This window comes from Apiospora phragmitis (genome assembly GCF_038363925.1).
Source record: "Apiospora phragmitis strain CBS 135458 chromosome Unknown utg000005l:1.0-4161743.0:1.0-4166827.0, whole genome shotgun sequence".
Classification (NCBI taxonomy): Eukaryota; Fungi; Ascomycota; class Sordariomycetes; order Amphisphaeriales; family Apiosporaceae; genus Apiospora; species Apiospora phragmitis.
The window spans coordinates 787,123-803,150 of NW_027117403.1; the positions used below are offsets into that span (position 1 = coordinate 787,123).

Here is a 16,028-nt window from a genome sequence, read left to right on the forward strand (position 1 = left end):
CTCGAAGATCTACTAGGTCGACGGCCGAAATAACCCTATAAACGCCTTCACTAAAAAATCTCTAAATAAAGCCCTTAAATAATTAATATTAACTAATAAGTTAATCGTACGCGTAAAAGTATACGTTAAGAGACTAAACTCGTACGGCGAATAAAAAAAAGAGGGGAGAAAAAGAGATACCTTCTTCCTTAACGAAGTATAACGTATCGCGATATATAATAACGCCCCTATTATTATTACTATTTTTATTACTATTATTACTTTTAATTTATAATAAAGAAATAATATATATAAATATATAATAACTTTCCTTATTATTATTATTATTAAAAGACTTGCTACTTAATTAAATTAACGTTAAAAAGGTATAATATCACCTATATAGCTTAAGCAAGTACCGAATACCGAATTAACGTAACCTATTCGTATAAAACCTTTATAAAAGGAAGACTCGTTTTAAAAAGGGGAACTACTTAAGTTTATTATTAAAATAAAAACTATTAGTATTAAAATAATAAAAACTAAGGTTTTCTATATTACTTTAAAAAAAGTGCCGCGTACCTACGCGCACGAACCCTTATCTATTTTATAAAAAGGGGCATATAATGCCCCTCGTAGCTAACAGAGAAAATAAATATAAATAATAGAATTAACTAATATAACCTCGATTAAAACCGGAACCACCGTACGTACGAGAGCCCATTTAATAAAAACAGCTTATTATTAAAGGACTAAGTGATCGTAATTATTAAAAATAGCTAGACTATAAATAAAAAAGGCGAGGACTAGATTTGATACTTTAATTAATATACTAGGTTTTATACGAAGGGTTGTTATTACTTCTTAGTTTTAAATAGCTATGAAAGTTATTACTCGATAACTTTCGAGCTTTATTATAAAGAGAACTCGATTATTATATTTTATATACCTTTTTATTCGTTATATAAGCTCTAGGCTTTTAATATCGGCTATTTTCGTATATTAAAAAGGGTGTACGAAAAAGAAATTAAATATTTTATATAGGCGTATATTACTTATATCTTAAAAGAGGACTTTTTATTAATATTTTTAAAAGCGTTCTAAGCGATTTTTACTGTTTTAAATATATAAAGAAGCTTTTAAAAAATAGGACTCGTTTTATATAATTTAGAATATATTATTTTATAATTAAATATAAAGCTATATATTTTAATACTTCTAGGGACGTTTTTAACCTTATTTATTCCTTAAGAATTAAAAACTTTAAATAACTCGATTAAAACCTAATCTTAAACCGAATACGTTTAACTTTTCGACGTTTATTTTAATTAGTTTTAATTAAATTATAAAAGTTATAATATATATTATATACCGAGTTACTTTTTTAAAAAATAAAAACGCGATACTTCGAAAAATAAATAAGATATTTAGCCGGCGCCGCCGTACGAAAAAAAAACGGCTATAAAATAAAGGATTATTTCGTATATAAATTAAAAAAAATTTATAGTTTTAAAAGAATATTAATAAATAATTATAAAACGAATCGCGTTAAAGGAATAATTATATAAAAACGTTTAAAACACGCTTATAACGCTATAAAATTTACGGAAAGCTTAGGTATAATACGCGTACTTATTAGAATAATATAGAAATATTTAAAGATAAGGATTCCGATTAATTTTAATATATTAAATACGTTATAATAAAATTAATTTATATTTTATCGAAAGGGGTATAAAAGAATAAGATATTCGTTTATATAAAATATTCGCTTATAAAATACGTTAAGCTAATAAAATCGCGAGCCTCGAGGTTTAAATTAATTATTTTTAAACTAAACATAATAAAAAAACTATTAAAATATATTAAAAGGTAAGAATCGTACCGGGATAGCGATTTATTCGTATAGTTAATATATAACGGGCTAAGCGGAGGTTAAAGGGTAGGGTTATATTTAAGGACGAATCTATTAACGTTAAGGTACTAAGTAGGCCGCAGAACGATATAGAAGGAATAAAAGATAATAAAACGGAAATAGAGGACTATATTATTATTAAAAATATTAAAAAATAGTATGTCCTGACTAATTTTAGCTATAGAAATAACTTTAAATTAAAAGGGCATGTTTAATAGGTTTTCTAATCCGCGAAGGGGTGGTCCGTGGAGGGGTGCTTTAGCTTAATGCTCATCTTCACCAGACCCATGGTGAAGGCGTACAGAACCTGCGTCGAGTACGCGGTCTAGGCACCCATGTTATCGCGTGTCAGATACGGCATGCAGCGAATTAATTATGGCATGATGATGTTCAGCTTACCATGGAGAGACGGATGATATGCCAACGCTGCAGCTCCGGCAACAACCAACAACATTTTGGACCAACACGGTCCGATCTGACTGTACCGCGGACATGCACCAGATGCAGCAATGATTGAGGATCAGTCAGCATGTAGCATCCCGGACATCCTCTGCAACCGCAGCAAACATGTTCTGCATCGGCAACGGCTGTAAGGTTACTCCGTATCTTCCAATAAATGGCTATCTTGGCAGTATTTTCTCTCTCCTCACCACTGGCCACCCACTCCTCTTTTCTCCCACTCTTACTACACCAGCTTTTAAAACTTCACTATAGTGTGGCCAGCCGTGTGAGATTACATTGTCGTCGGCGGTGGGATTGCCGGATCGGTAGTTTCCAGTCGCCTACTGGAGCAGAATCCCTCTTCAAAGATTCTCCTGATTGAGGCCGGCCCCGATGTCAGCAATCGGACAGATATTGTGTATATCAACTCGACAAACCTGATCATGGGCGACTTCGATTACAATTACCAAACGTAAGTCGCCGGCGCTGCTTACTCTGACCGCGCTCTTGTCGTGATTTCCGCCGTTTTAACGCGGCTGACTTGGGTTCCAAGAGTCCCACAAGCCAATCTGGGCAATCGACAAATTGCAAATCCCAGTGGGCGTGCCCTGGGTGGAGGCTTTGTTATTAACTCTGGTGAGTAAATGTTCGCCCTCGTTTCGATCAGTATCAGTCGGTTCAGCCTGTTGACAGCACCTTCTTCCAAGGTGGCTGGACGCGAGGCTCCAGTCTCGACTACGACCTCTGGGCCGACACAGTCGGCGACCAAGGGTGGAGCTACTCGGGGCAGCTCCCCTACTTCCGAAAATCAGAGGACCACTGCGACAGCAAGCACCCCGACCAGCACGGACACGGCGGCCCCATCCACGTCGCGTCCGTCACCTGCACTGGGCGCAACTACCCGCTGCGAGACAAGGTCCTCGACTCGTGGCACGAGGCCGGCGTCGACTCCCTGCCCGACCTCGACGGCAACGCGGGGCGGATCCTGGGCGTCGGCGAGCTGTACGAGAACCGCCGCGATGGTAAGCGCCAGATCGCCAGTTCCGCCTACTCCCTTGAGGGGGTCACCGTCCTGACGGAAACTCTGATGGAGTCCATCACGCTGACCAAAGGCGACGATGGCAGTACGCAAGCCACCGGTCTCCGGCTCGCCAATGGTACGGAATACCGGGCCAAACGCGTCGTCGCGTCGGCCGGCGCCTACCGGACGCCCCAGTTGCTGCTGCTTTCGGGCATTGGCCCTTCGGAAACCCTCGCGCAGCGCGGCATCGAAAAAAAGGTTGACTTGCCGGACGTTGGCCAGAACCTGGCTGACCACGTGGTGCTAATCAATCTCTGGCGGCTGAAGGACCCGAGCCATGGCTACGCGCTTGGGTCTGGCAACCCCTTATTTGATGAACCGCAGTTCGGATTAGGCAACGCGAACGACTTCGTCACGTCGACGGCCGTTCCCAAAGAGTAAGGGGGAGGCGGCCCACAATCCAGTCACACACTCATCCCCGAAAAGCGACGACCAGGTCGCCGATATGGAGAACTTCATCACATATGTCCCGGCTCCCTCCACGGACCCAGCTGTCCCGGTCGACGACACGCACATCAGCACCTCGCTCGCCAGTCTGTGTTCCCCGTCGTGATCGGGGCGCATCTCCAGGCAGCGGTGTATGGGCTGGCGGAGCAGGCGGCGTTCATCATTGCTGGAGACTACTAATAAAATATCGAATCTACGTCTAGAGCTCAGTCCCAAACCTTTAGAGGGAGTAAATGCATGGGCTTCGCGATGTACACATTATTGAGCTTCACACGTAGATTTGGGAAGATCTAGAGCTACTCCGGGTAAATCCCTTGCCCCATTGAACAAGATTACTTACAAAACTACTGTTGCCCAATTTCACATTGCTTCTGGTTAACCACCTGGTGAAGGCCCCGAAACTCCGATGAACACTTATTCAAGGATATTCATGTGTACTCGGCACTCGCGAACCCACATCTCCCGGACGAGACGCGCGAATTTGACGACCACATGACTACCTTGTCAGATCCTTTGGCTGTGATTCTTTTCTCTATCGAACCCACATTCGGCGAGGATTGGTACCATAGACGCACCGCCGGGAACTCCGGAGATGGTAGACGACCTCAACATTGTCGTTATGAAGCCACCGTAATCAATTACCTAGACTAACGTAAACCTTCCAAAACGGACTGGACAGTCGTCTGACTGAAACTAATGGCGTGAAGTTCATCAAGTTAGGTTCGGCCTCCTAACGCAGCTAGCCCTGCCCGGAGCTCCCATGTGGGAGGTTATCCACGTCGTAATCGCTTTCGCTTGGCAGGATGTATGTTCCGTCTATATGGAAAGAAGCCGACAGAATCGTTCGAGTAAGCTCAAAAGCCTCGAAACACAGTTTGCCCAGTCCCACTTGTCCGTCAGATGGTCGGACCCTTTCCGAACACCCATATACGGTCATCAACATCAGTGGTACATGTATGGTGCACTAAGCACCTAGAAGTTAGGCTAGGACTTACTATATAAGTCCGCTTCCCCACCATAAATCCGTCTACCTTTTGTTTAGATCTTACACTCACCACAGGAATAGGTATACTGAAGCCAAACCCGAAGCAAAGCAGCCCTCACATCTAGTTCATTTCTTCAAAAATAAAAACTATAAGAGTTATTTCGGCCCTCATCGGCATCTCTGCTGCAGCGGATTGGAGCGTTAGTTGTCACGATGAAGTCTTCGACGCGCCGACCGGCCTTCTGACAGCCACTTGTGACACAGGTGACGGCAAGGGCACGTTGCAGGACACCTCAATCAATTTGAACAGTTGTTTCGGCTGGAACAACTAGGACCAGGGACTGATCGTAAGAAAGCTCTTCCAACCCCTTTCGCGTGGCCATCAATGTATTGGCATGGAAGTCCATCAACTCTTCAACTTTATGGACGCTGACCTGTGCCTGCAATGATATATAGTGGCGGCCAGATGGTAACTATGGGGCAGACTGTTCAGACTACAGTCGGAATCGAATCCAAGATCCGATATAATTAGTGGTCAAAGCTCTCACCCTGGCTGAACTGTACTTGTGATGATCCGGCCGTGGATGCTGCCTACAACACTGATAAGCGACATGGACCCCTCCAATAACATGGATCGGATATTGCTGACATCTTATCCTTTCCCTAGACCGAACCATGACCAGCAAATTTGGAACCTTGCGCTGCATTAATACCTAGTCCATAAACGCCACAGCTCCGAGCTTAAGTGCTGGAAGAGGTGTCTAGGCACTTGCTGTTTGATAGAAGATCAACGCGTGTAGTTTGAAGGCATATGTAAGCAACATGCTATCAATGCATCATTTCGAAGTTTCTCTCATTGAGTCATGTGGTCCCTAGCGAAACCAAGATGTCGCGATGGCTCGATCTTTGGAGGGAAAGGAGGCGCTTGCGAAGTGGTGATAACACTCTTATCCCTACTTCAAAAGTACCAGGGCAGCTCTTCGTTCAAATGGAAGATTGTGGAAGTGGCTCTAGTGACGCTTTCTTCGCCTAGGCACCACTATGGGTTAAAAATATATACATAATTGTTAACATCATCGATCCTTCTTTTATCCTAGTGACTGCCATGGAAGCCACAAATGGCTCGGGTAGACTCAGACTCTGCAAACTATCATATGCTAGCTCAAACACCTTTGGGTACTGTATCAAGGACCAAAAGGGCCGGTGACGATGTATTATGGCCCTAGAATCCCATATGGACAAGGAAGGACGCCCACAGGCATCAGCCCAGGTCGCTGGGCTTCCGATGCGCCGTAAAAAGACCAATCGTGGACTCAGTAGCTTTCCCATCCCGCACTGGGCTGAACGATGCGCGAGACTAAGTGCATAGATCCCACCCTCCATGACTGCAGTTCAACAGTCATCTGACCTTGCTGTCACAACGTCTAACGAGAAGGTGCAGGAGAAACAGGTCTTTCGTGCATGTCCAAGGACATAAACTGCTGCAATCCACAACTTCGGACATCCATAGTTCTAAATTTAGATGTACAGTAATATTATTTACCTAACGAGATCTTCTAGATGCAGGCCTTGGGCCATTCATAGGGTTCAAAATAGATCTGCAAATAGGGGGTCAGTGTCACCCCAACTGGCGTAATTATGGCTGCCCAGCTTGTTAACAGATAAGACGATGGATCTATGCAAGTGCTTTGTAGGAGAAGGCCAATAGCAGTCTATCTTTCTCTGCATCCCTGGAAAACGGTCGACAACATGGACTGACGTTGAACTCGCTGATATTTGAGTGTCCCTCCTTTGCTCCTGATGTCATGCAATGCCTCCCGCATGAAGTGGTGCTCATGAGGCAATGGATGCACATCGAAGAATGTTCGGTTTCCCATAGGAAGCCATAGGATGATGTATAGTTTATGCACGATCTGAGGGGTAGGTCTCTCCTGGGGGTTATACCGGTGTGCACTATAAGGTGAATCACTCTGAGGAACCCAGGAGATGGAATGTCAGATTATAGATCAAACTGTACTCCTGAGAGTTGCATCGAGCTGCAAAACAAGCCTTTCCTGTCAGCTGCTTGTTTAATGGGACCAATGAAAAGCCCCTTGGTTGATTACCTCAGACGCCATATCTGCCTCGTCCTTTTTACAACGCATTAGTGCTCATCAGCACACCAATCATCTCCCTAGGAGAAATTGCAACAAGATTCCAATCAAGACACAACCCGCGGCGCTCACGCTAATGAGACGGATTGGGCAAGATTGCCTTTTTGGGATGAGTATCGGATCAACAGTATCACAACATACAGATCTGCACTAGAATTCCTTCAAGCCATATTGACGTTCTTTTGAAGAATATGTACGTCTCATTGGCAATCATACGAGATTACAGTGCCAAAAAAGCTTTGTGTCTACTAATATCATCAATTACGTACTGAAATTCACAGTGGCTTGGAAGCGGTGAATGGTGGTGATAGTCCGTTGGCTTCCATCTGCTGGTGTACCAAGCCTCTTGGATGGGGTAGAGCAGCGGTACCACGGAGCAAGAGGAGAGGTATCAACCACGGAAAGACCAGAGATTCCAGCAGTCATGATCGAGTTGGCCGCCATCAAGCGCATATAAATACCCGCGAGGTTCCCAGAGACAGGAGTTGAATTTCTTCTCCATCACCATCATCCACCAGAAACCCACGAACCATACAAACAAACTCATCTACATAAGACCAAAACCCCCTATCATCAAATTTTGCCCAACATGAAGTTCACCGTCGTTGTCTCTTCTCTTCGCGGCCTTCGCCGTCGCCACGCCTCTTGCCGGAGCCCCCGAGCCCGAGGCAACCTGCTGTCGCACCGTGGGCAACACCTGCGACCCAGCGGTGCCCTGTGGCCGCTGCTGCGAGGGCCACCACTGCAACAAGAACTCCCTCTGCGTCAAGAACGACAACTGAGCCGTTCCAGGAGCGGGTCGAAAGTGGTAAGTACCGACACTGAGTGGCGCTACGAACACAACATCGAGAGACTCACCATTTGCACTATCAAATGCGAAGCAGCAACACCCTTTAAAATGGCTGAAGTAATCCCTAGAGGGTTACAAGCAGCCATGAATCATCACTGGGCACCGTTCAAATTAGTCGATGAATTTGCAGGAAAGGGGAGGATCAGGGTTTCTATTCTTGTGCTCTTTTATATTCTCAATACCTATCGAAGATGAAACACATTGCCTATCCGACAGAGTGTTTTCTCAAAAGACTAGGTAGTAATAAAAGTCCAAGTCGCTCGCTCATTATTACAGCTAACATGCTTCCGGGCTGGTGCTGATTGGTCGGATCTCTGCGGTGGGCTGTTACAGCCGGCCGTAGCAAGCGCTCCTAACACAGGTGGTTCGGGTTTTCCTTTATTAAGAAGGGGCAAGACAATAATGTTCATACGAAAGCGCGCGGCTCAAATGATGCAAAGTATTTATTATTTTCTTCCTCTCCCTTGAGCCGTTAAAATTGTATTTCAATTAGCATGCCCGTTCCGTTTCGGTAATACAATATGGATCCTCCCATAGCCGCCCAAACCCAGCATCGTGAATACAAGGGACCCAAAGATACCGTTGAAGCCGAGCGTGCAGATCAGCGTAAGCACCCCCAACCGTCTTCCCATACTCCTCCGTGGCAAGCTGTGCGAACATGACCTGGAACCAGCGGCTTGTTTCGCACTCGGTGCCCTTCATGGCAGTGGCCGCCAGGAAGAGGGCCCAAAGGCAAAAGACTCTTGGGAACCGGCCACTGGGATTTCGACCTGACCTCAGAGGCAAAGCGAGTGCTGAAATCCACGGGTCGTTGCATGACGTCACTGTAGGCACGACTAAACACACATCCAATCTGCCGACCCAGCGTATGCGCTGGCGTCGGTTCGTGCAGTATGGTTAGGGAGTATATGATCAGGACTATCCGGCAGAAGTTGTTCATGCGGCCGTTATGGGTTTCTTGGTTGCAGTACGTCAAAACCTCGTCAGAGACCAGGGCGTATTGAACCTCGGTCAGCACATTCCGCATGTGCTTTGTTGTATCTCCGTTGGCCTGGGACCTGGCTTGGCTGCAAGGAGGTTATCGACGGGGAGTATAGTCCCACCTGACCTAGTTGTATCCAGGCCAGGCCAGAAAGACACGGAAGACTCCAACTCCCACACGCAGTTTCGGAGGGCGGACATATATCGAAGGCCTCGAAGAGATCTTTAAAGCCTTCACTGCGGATTGGTGCGGTTGGTTGCACACCGAAAGAGAGTGTGGAGGGCCCGTTAAACCAAGATCTCTGGCCAGTGTCAAGACAGCCGAATAGATCAGCGCTTTTGGAATGGGGTTCGTGATTAGTATTATTCCCGTAGTTGAAGCAAAACCACTCGGGACACTTACCGGTATATCTTGTGGAGAACAAGAGGTTCGGCAGCAAGAGCCTGCCGTCCACCCCGATGGTCTACGAGGTCCTTCAAGCCCTGCATGTGAATTGCCCAATTCTCATGGTTCCCAGCACCCTTTCTGTCAGTGTGTCAGTTTAGGTTGCGTCGAAACCACCCGCAAGAATATGACCAATTAGGATGGGACATACCTCGACATTGCGATCCCCGCAATGACGGCGATAGTGTTGCTTGAAAGAGTAGCTTCGGGGATGTCAAGCCGCCTTTTGACAACCGATATGGCGTCCTGCAAATGTCGGAGACCCCGGTTCTGGAAGGCTATAGCATGGTAGCCGTAGGCATAGGCGACCGAACAACCGACAAAGGTATGGATCAGCGCAGAGTCCTGGAATGCCCTGGGGATCCAGAACTCAGAGACTGGGTTGGACCCGGCAGATCCTCGAGGGTATAGAAGTTCCGCCAGACCGTATCAACGTCTTGTTCGGCAGTGCAGGTCAGCCAGTGGGTATCTGATAGGAGTAAGCGAAAGGAATTTACAGTATCTCAGAAGATCGAGCATGTATGGTTCGAGGTTGATAGGAGCCTGGCCGAATGGGTCCACGCCCTGTATCTGGTGAATGTTGAGCCGAGATACCAGCCTTTGCAAGTCTGGCTTGAACTGCTGGGTCGGCGCTGGGAGATCTGATCTGCTTGAGACCTTCGGTGTATTTCTTGTCTTCTTCGCTGACACCCGGTTCACCTCTTTGCGGACTATAGCTGAGCTCTTGCCAGGAGTCAGATTCACAAATTGGTAACCAGGGGGGTTCTTCCGAGGCGTTTTCTTGGCACCTGTATAGTATTAGCGCTATCTGCGGCCTTGCTTGACGAACCTGCAGGGGAAGAGCTGACCGCCTCTTGGACGTCCGCGTTTCCATGGACCAGGACTTTCACCGGTCCGTTCGAATATTGGAACAGCGTTGTCCCAGATCCCGATGCTAAATCCAGGAAGGTCCCCGCATCAAGTGAGAACACAGCCTCGACTGGACCGGATTGGCCGGGGTCATGTTGATACAATGATGTCGCCTATGCTGTTGAGTCACAGCATGAAAATTGACTTGGTGTTGATCGGGAGTTGAAGTTGAAATAATTCGTCCATTTCAGATCTAGTGCATCTTACGTGGGTTATTAATCGGCAATAAGACCGGAGTGTCAGCTAGCTCCAGGTTGCTCTCCAACAGCGTGGGTGACTGGCGGGCAACTAAGTCGTAAATGGGCATCACAAATTCATCCAAAATAGGAATGGTGCAGATGTTGGCGCGCCACGGCATATCTAGCCCCTGAACCATTCCAACCGGCACCGATTGTCGACCGGGTGGGGGTCAGTGTGCCGCCATCATCCCGCAACAGGCAATGATGAAATTCGGCCAACATAGGTTAGACTGCGATGGCTACATCTGAGTCTCGAAGCTGAATGTGTCTGTGTGCGAGAGGAAAGCTGGACTATTAATACGCGTCTTAACACCAACAGTCAGAACTGTAACACCTTCATCTCCCATTTTCATCCAAACACATCAGAGTCAAAGCTATCCCTCAAACACTCATTCCCACATTACCTCCCCTGGTTAACTTCACAGCAGCCAACATGAGCCCCTATACGGCCGATACTACTGCCGGCGAAGTCGCAGCCGACTGCGCAACCCAGATCGCCGGCAAGACCGTCCTCGTGACCGGCGCGACCCCGGGCGGTTCAGGCGCCGCCTTCGCCCTGGCCATCGCGAAGTACCGACCCGCCTGCATCATCCTGGCGACGCGGAACCTCGCCACCGCGGAGGAGACGGCCAGCCAGATCCGCGCCGTCGAGGCGGGCGTTAACGTCAAGTGCGTCGCGCTGGACCTGGGCTCCCAGTTCGAGATCCGCGAGGCCGCCGCCGCGGTCAACGCCCTCGACGAGACCGTCGATGTGCTCGTCAACAACGCGGGCGTCATGGCCTGCCCCTATGCCAAGACCGTGGACGGCATCGAGCGGCAGTTCGGCACCAACTTCGTTGGGCATTTCCTGTTCACTAATCTGCTCCTCCCCAAGATGCTCCGCGCGGGACACGCCGGTCCGTGTGGTTAATGTGAGCAGCGATGGGCATCGCTTCTCGCATGTGCGGTTCGAGGATCTGGACTTTGATGTAAGATACGAAAGCTCCGACTTCCCTAGATTTACTGTACTTGATAGAAGGTACATGAAAGTTGACAAGTTCCTCTTCGTGTGAAAATAGGACGGCAAAGTCTACAACCGGTGGATTGCTTATGGGCAGTCCAAGACTGCCAACATGCTCTTTTCCCTCTCGCTGGCCCAGAAGCTGGGCAAGAAGAATCTGGTCTCCGTCAGTCTGCACCCGGGAGTCATCTGGACCAACCTGGGAAGGGATGTGAAGCAGGACGAGTTTCGCGAAATTGGTAAGTCAAGAGGGCTGAAGACTAGTCTCCGGTGTAAGCGCACTGTGATGGTTGAACTTCTCAGCTGACCAATCCCTCTAGGCGAGCTCGATCAAGTGCAGGGTCACAGATCCATCCTGGCACAAGAACTCAAGATGAAGACGCTGGAGTGCGGAGTGGCCACCCACGTCGTTGCGGCCTTCCACCCAAGCTTGGATGCACCAGGTACGTTCACTGCAAAGGCAGTCGTCTCCTGACGGACCATAATTCCCACCTTCTTCATTTCGCTGCGAAACATTCTAGCAACTCGATGTCATACTCTCTGCCCTATCTGAGTCCAAAAGTTACTAACAGCATACCCGCTTGCAGAACTGAATGGATCCTATCTGTTGGGCTGTCATTCTGTGAAGCGTGAAGAGATGCTGCCTTGGGGTCGAGATCCTGTGGACGTGGAGAGACTTTGGAAGACTGGAGAGAAGCTTGTTTCGCAGGAGTTCACTTACTGAGACCTCCCAGAACCCATCTACTTTCATTTGTTACCAATGCGACATTTCTATCAGCTTAGAGGCTAGTCAATAAAATTGGGATTGGGATTTGCAAGTGGCGGTAGCCTTACTCTCATACAAGACAATACACACGACAATATTATAGGCATCTCTATGTATTGGCTCGATAATAGTTAGGGGTATATTGGTAGGCAGATACTTCGATAAGTACAGATCTCCCTAGAGTCTAGGTGCATTTCACATCGTGACTTGATAGCCCAACTCCCAGAATCGAGCATATGGCTGTATCTTATCCAGCAGTTATGTGTCTATGGTCAAAGTCTAAGCTAGACCACCGTCTCTGCGTTTCCTAACCATTCGAATGATTTCCATCTTCAGTTTCTGCCTCACAGCACTACTGGGTTCCATTGTTCCGGACTAGACATTAACGCCGAATTCACCAAGGTTTAAGCACAGACTCGTCGGTGATACATACGAATTCACCCGTGGCCAATCATGTCGACGTGGTCTCGAGAGCTTCTAGGGTTTTGGATTCAAAAATGGCCGGCTGTGACAGTCGAGCAGTCTCAACTGCCGTGATATGACCTAATCTCACCGTTTGCTTACAAACGAGCCGGCGAAAGCATGAAATATTAAGTAATACTGCATGATGCTGATGATGAGTATTGCCGGACCTACGAGATTTTATGTCCATATTGATATACGCTGTTATTCCAACAGAATTGGGGTGACAACTTTATTATCGGACTGATGTAGTACTGGGACCCGTTTTCTCTCTAACACATGTTGGAACCCAATTAGCAATAGAAGATGGCCTTACGAATAAAGTCGGATCAAATATCGGGGTTTTGCCGGCGATTCGGTCGCGACGACTTGCACCGTATCCCGGCCACCATTGTAGATTACCTACTGCCACGGGTTGTGACTCTCATGAGCTTTCGAATGAGGATTGGGGAGCATTTGCGGACAAGCGCTCTCTTCGGAAGAAGAAGTTGATTTAGCTCTCTCATCCTCCCAGGTTCATTGGCCAATCAATCAGGCTTCTGATCATCTTGCCAGCCCGGAGTCTACATACATACCCAGGCGTTATAAAACAATCGACCAAGTCTACTTGTAGTAGTAATAAGCTAAAGCACCCCCTCACGGGCCACCCCCCTCACGGGCCACTTTATTGAGCTACCGTTACCCCTATAATTAAAGCTATTTCTACGGCTAGAATTAACGTAAATATACTATCTTTCGTTATTTTTAATAATAATATAATCCTCCGCCTCCGTGCTATTATTTTTTATAGCTTTTATAGCGTTACGAAGCCCTCCTAGTATTTCGACGTCGCTAGTTTCGTCCTCGTATACGACCCTACCCCTTAACCTCCGCTTAGCCCGACATATATTAACTATACGAATAAATCGTTATTCCGATACGATTTTTACCTTTTAACATACTTTTATAGTTTTCTTATCGAGTTTAATTTAAAAATAATCGACCTAAGCTTCGAGATACGCGATTCTATTAACGTTTTAATTTAAGGCCTTTCTAGCCTTTTTAATAAAGAATTATTAAAAAGGTATTCTAAAAATAAAGTCCGTAATAGCTAACTTCTAACTATTATTTCGTAATTCCTAGCTATTAAAGGGTATTTTAATAAGTATTAAAGCTAATTCGACGAAGAAATCGGGTATTAATTCTTTTTTAACTATTTCCGATAATTTTAAACGTACTTAGATAACCCTTATATCTTTTAGAATAACGTATTTTAATAATAACGGTTTCGAGTAATCCCGCGGATAAATCTTAACCGTTTTTTAAACGTTTTTAATTATAAAAAGAGTTAATATATTAATCTTAGCCTAACGGTATACCTTTAATATATCTATTTTCGTAAACTTTAATTTAAAAACCGTATTTAAATACTCTTTTAAAATTAAAATAATCCTTAACCTTCTTTTTAATAAGCTAAAAACTCCTATATTTAAAACCTATACTATATAATTATAATATAATTTATAAAAAATTAACCATATTTTATTTAAAAAATAAAGTTATAAAAAATTATTATTCATATATAATTTATAATTATTATAAATTAAAACGACTTATTTATTATTATAACGAAACTATATATAAAGAATAAAAATATTTTAAATTTAATTTAAAATTATAACATTATTAATCCACTTTCTAAGCGACGCTTTAAACCGCTAGTTATTTTAAAAATAACCGTTTTAATCTAGAAACTATTAACTTTAGACGTCGGCCCCTTTAAAAATAATTAGCGGCGGAAGGGGTACCCCATTACAGCCTACATACTTTAGGGTAGTAATCTATTCCCTTTCTCGACGTCTTTTTTAAAGGCTAGATAGCTGGTAGTTTTAGTAACTACTTAGTAGTTACCGCTAACGCCTTAACCGATACTTATTTCGTTAGTATTATAAAAGCGTTTAAAAGGGATATTAACTAGTTTCGAGGTATTAAATCTATTGAAAAAAACGTTAATATTTATTACTATAACCTTATTAATTTAATTATAATTAATTATTTTTAACTTTATAGTCTTAACGGACTCGTTTTTAACAAAAAAACGAGTATACTATCGTTATTTTAAAGTATAAGAGGCCCCGGAAACGTTTAATATTCGCTAAGCTATAAACTTAAACTTAATTAATATTAATGCGAAGCTTAATTTAGCTTAATTAACGGCTTAATATATTAATTCGCTTTTTAAAAATAGTAATAAAACTTACTAGTTTTTATTAAACTTACTTTTAATAAATACACCGGCGAGACGGCGTTAAATATATAATCGGGGGGCTAACTATTTACGGGCGGATTCGTAAGTAACTACTCCGAGCTTTACGTCGCGCATAGCAGCCTATACACGCTTTTAAATATTAAACAAAAATATCGTTATAAAGAATAGAAATAGGCGAAAAAAATAAAAGTAATAATAACTTTAAAAAATAAAAAGTAATAATTAAATTAAAGAGTTTTCTAATTAAGATACACGGTGAAAAGACGCGTTCATGAGGTAAAACGCGGTGGCCCGTAACGGGGTAGCCCGTGAGGAGGTGCTTTAGCTTATACGCCGTAGTCGCAAGACATATTTTCCCGCCTCATTTAATGATTTTCCACAATTGCTGTGCCCTCGCTAACCTGCAAGAGGAAAGAGAAAGGTTCTAATGGATCTGCCAGGCTTGATCAGGCAGGTGCAAGTTAGTTGAATGGCGATCTACCTGTTTAGTGCGGCAGTAACCAGAAACATCCATAGGCTTTATGGTGGGGGTGGCAGGGGGAGGGGTTGATGGTTGGCTCGTAAAGTAAACAAACACCTCCCCGCTCCAATTGCCTGTCGGGTCGCGAGGTCAAGCTTTCCTTAGCTGTCAATGAAGCTTTCTTGAAAGAGGGGTTGGTATTTGGATATCCATCTCTCGTCGTGATACGGACTACCAGCTCTCATGAATGAACTGCCATCACCTATGGAGTCGGAAGTGAGAGGTCTCGAAGGCAAGAATGTGCGTGCGGTTGGAGATCAGACCGCTACCTCGGTAGGCGGCACGGCCTGGCGTTTCTTGCTGTGCCCTGCTGTGCCCTGCTGTGCCTCTGCCAACGCTGCAAAGTCCCAACCACCCATCGATCAATGTGTCACCACTTCGCCCGTCAGCCAGTCGGTTGGTTGTGTCGTGGGTGACCCTCCCGCCCGCCACATTATTTGAGTGATATCAGTCATGTCGCCGGATGAAAAAGCAATAACGTCCATCCTACGCCAAGGTATGTAAGAACACCGCCAAGGTCCTGGAGTGAATCATGCATGGGTTCGGGTAACCAGGCCGCCGGCCCCTGGCAAATGCTACATTGATCCCGAATGTGTGGGCTGCTGTC

General features: G+C 45.2%; 4 protein-coding genes across 4 annotated transcripts; 3 read left to right on the forward strand and 1 right to left on the reverse strand.

Moving 5' to 3' along the window:
- Positions 1-2,461: 2,461 nt before the first annotated feature.
- Positions 2,462-3,969, forward strand: PG994_004298 (uncharacterized protein; the record flags this gene model as incomplete). The annotated part of the gene is made up of 5 exons (XM_066855707.1): positions 2,462-2,483; positions 2,627-2,807; positions 2,889-2,971; positions 3,043-3,772; positions 3,795-3,969. 5 exons carry the CDS (start codon positions 2,462-2,464, stop codon positions 3,967-3,969), a joined length of 1,191 nt encoding a protein of 396 aa, XP_066717874.1.
- A 3,621-nt stretch (positions 3,970-7,590) lies between these two features.
- Positions 7,591-8,046, forward strand: PG994_004299 (uncharacterized protein; the record flags this gene model as incomplete). The annotated part of the gene is made up of 1 exon (XM_066855708.1): positions 7,591-8,046. The coding sequence occupies one exon, from the start codon at positions 7,591-7,593 to the stop codon at positions 8,044-8,046; it is 456 nt and encodes a 151-aa protein (XP_066717875.1).
- A 406-nt stretch (positions 8,047-8,452) lies between these two features.
- On the reverse strand, positions 8,453-10,772 carry PG994_004300 (uncharacterized protein; the record flags this gene model as incomplete). The annotated part of the gene is made up of 6 exons (XM_066855709.1): positions 8,453-8,918; positions 9,236-9,358; positions 9,429-9,555; positions 9,775-10,065; positions 10,107-10,299; positions 10,743-10,772. 6 exons carry the CDS (start codon positions 10,770-10,772, stop codon positions 8,453-8,455), a joined length of 1,230 nt encoding a protein of 409 aa, XP_066717876.1.
- Positions 10,773-10,858: 86 nt separating this feature from the next.
- Positions 10,859-12,149, forward strand: PG994_004301 (short-chain dehydrogenase; the record flags this gene model as incomplete). Its single annotated transcript, XM_066855710.1, has 5 exons — positions 10,859-11,244; positions 11,300-11,393; positions 11,484-11,664; positions 11,746-11,868; positions 12,013-12,149. The coding sequence occupies 5 exons, from the start codon at positions 10,859-10,861 to the stop codon at positions 12,147-12,149; spliced, it is 921 nt and encodes a 306-aa protein (XP_066717877.1).
- Positions 12,150-16,028: the final 3,879 nt, after the last annotated feature.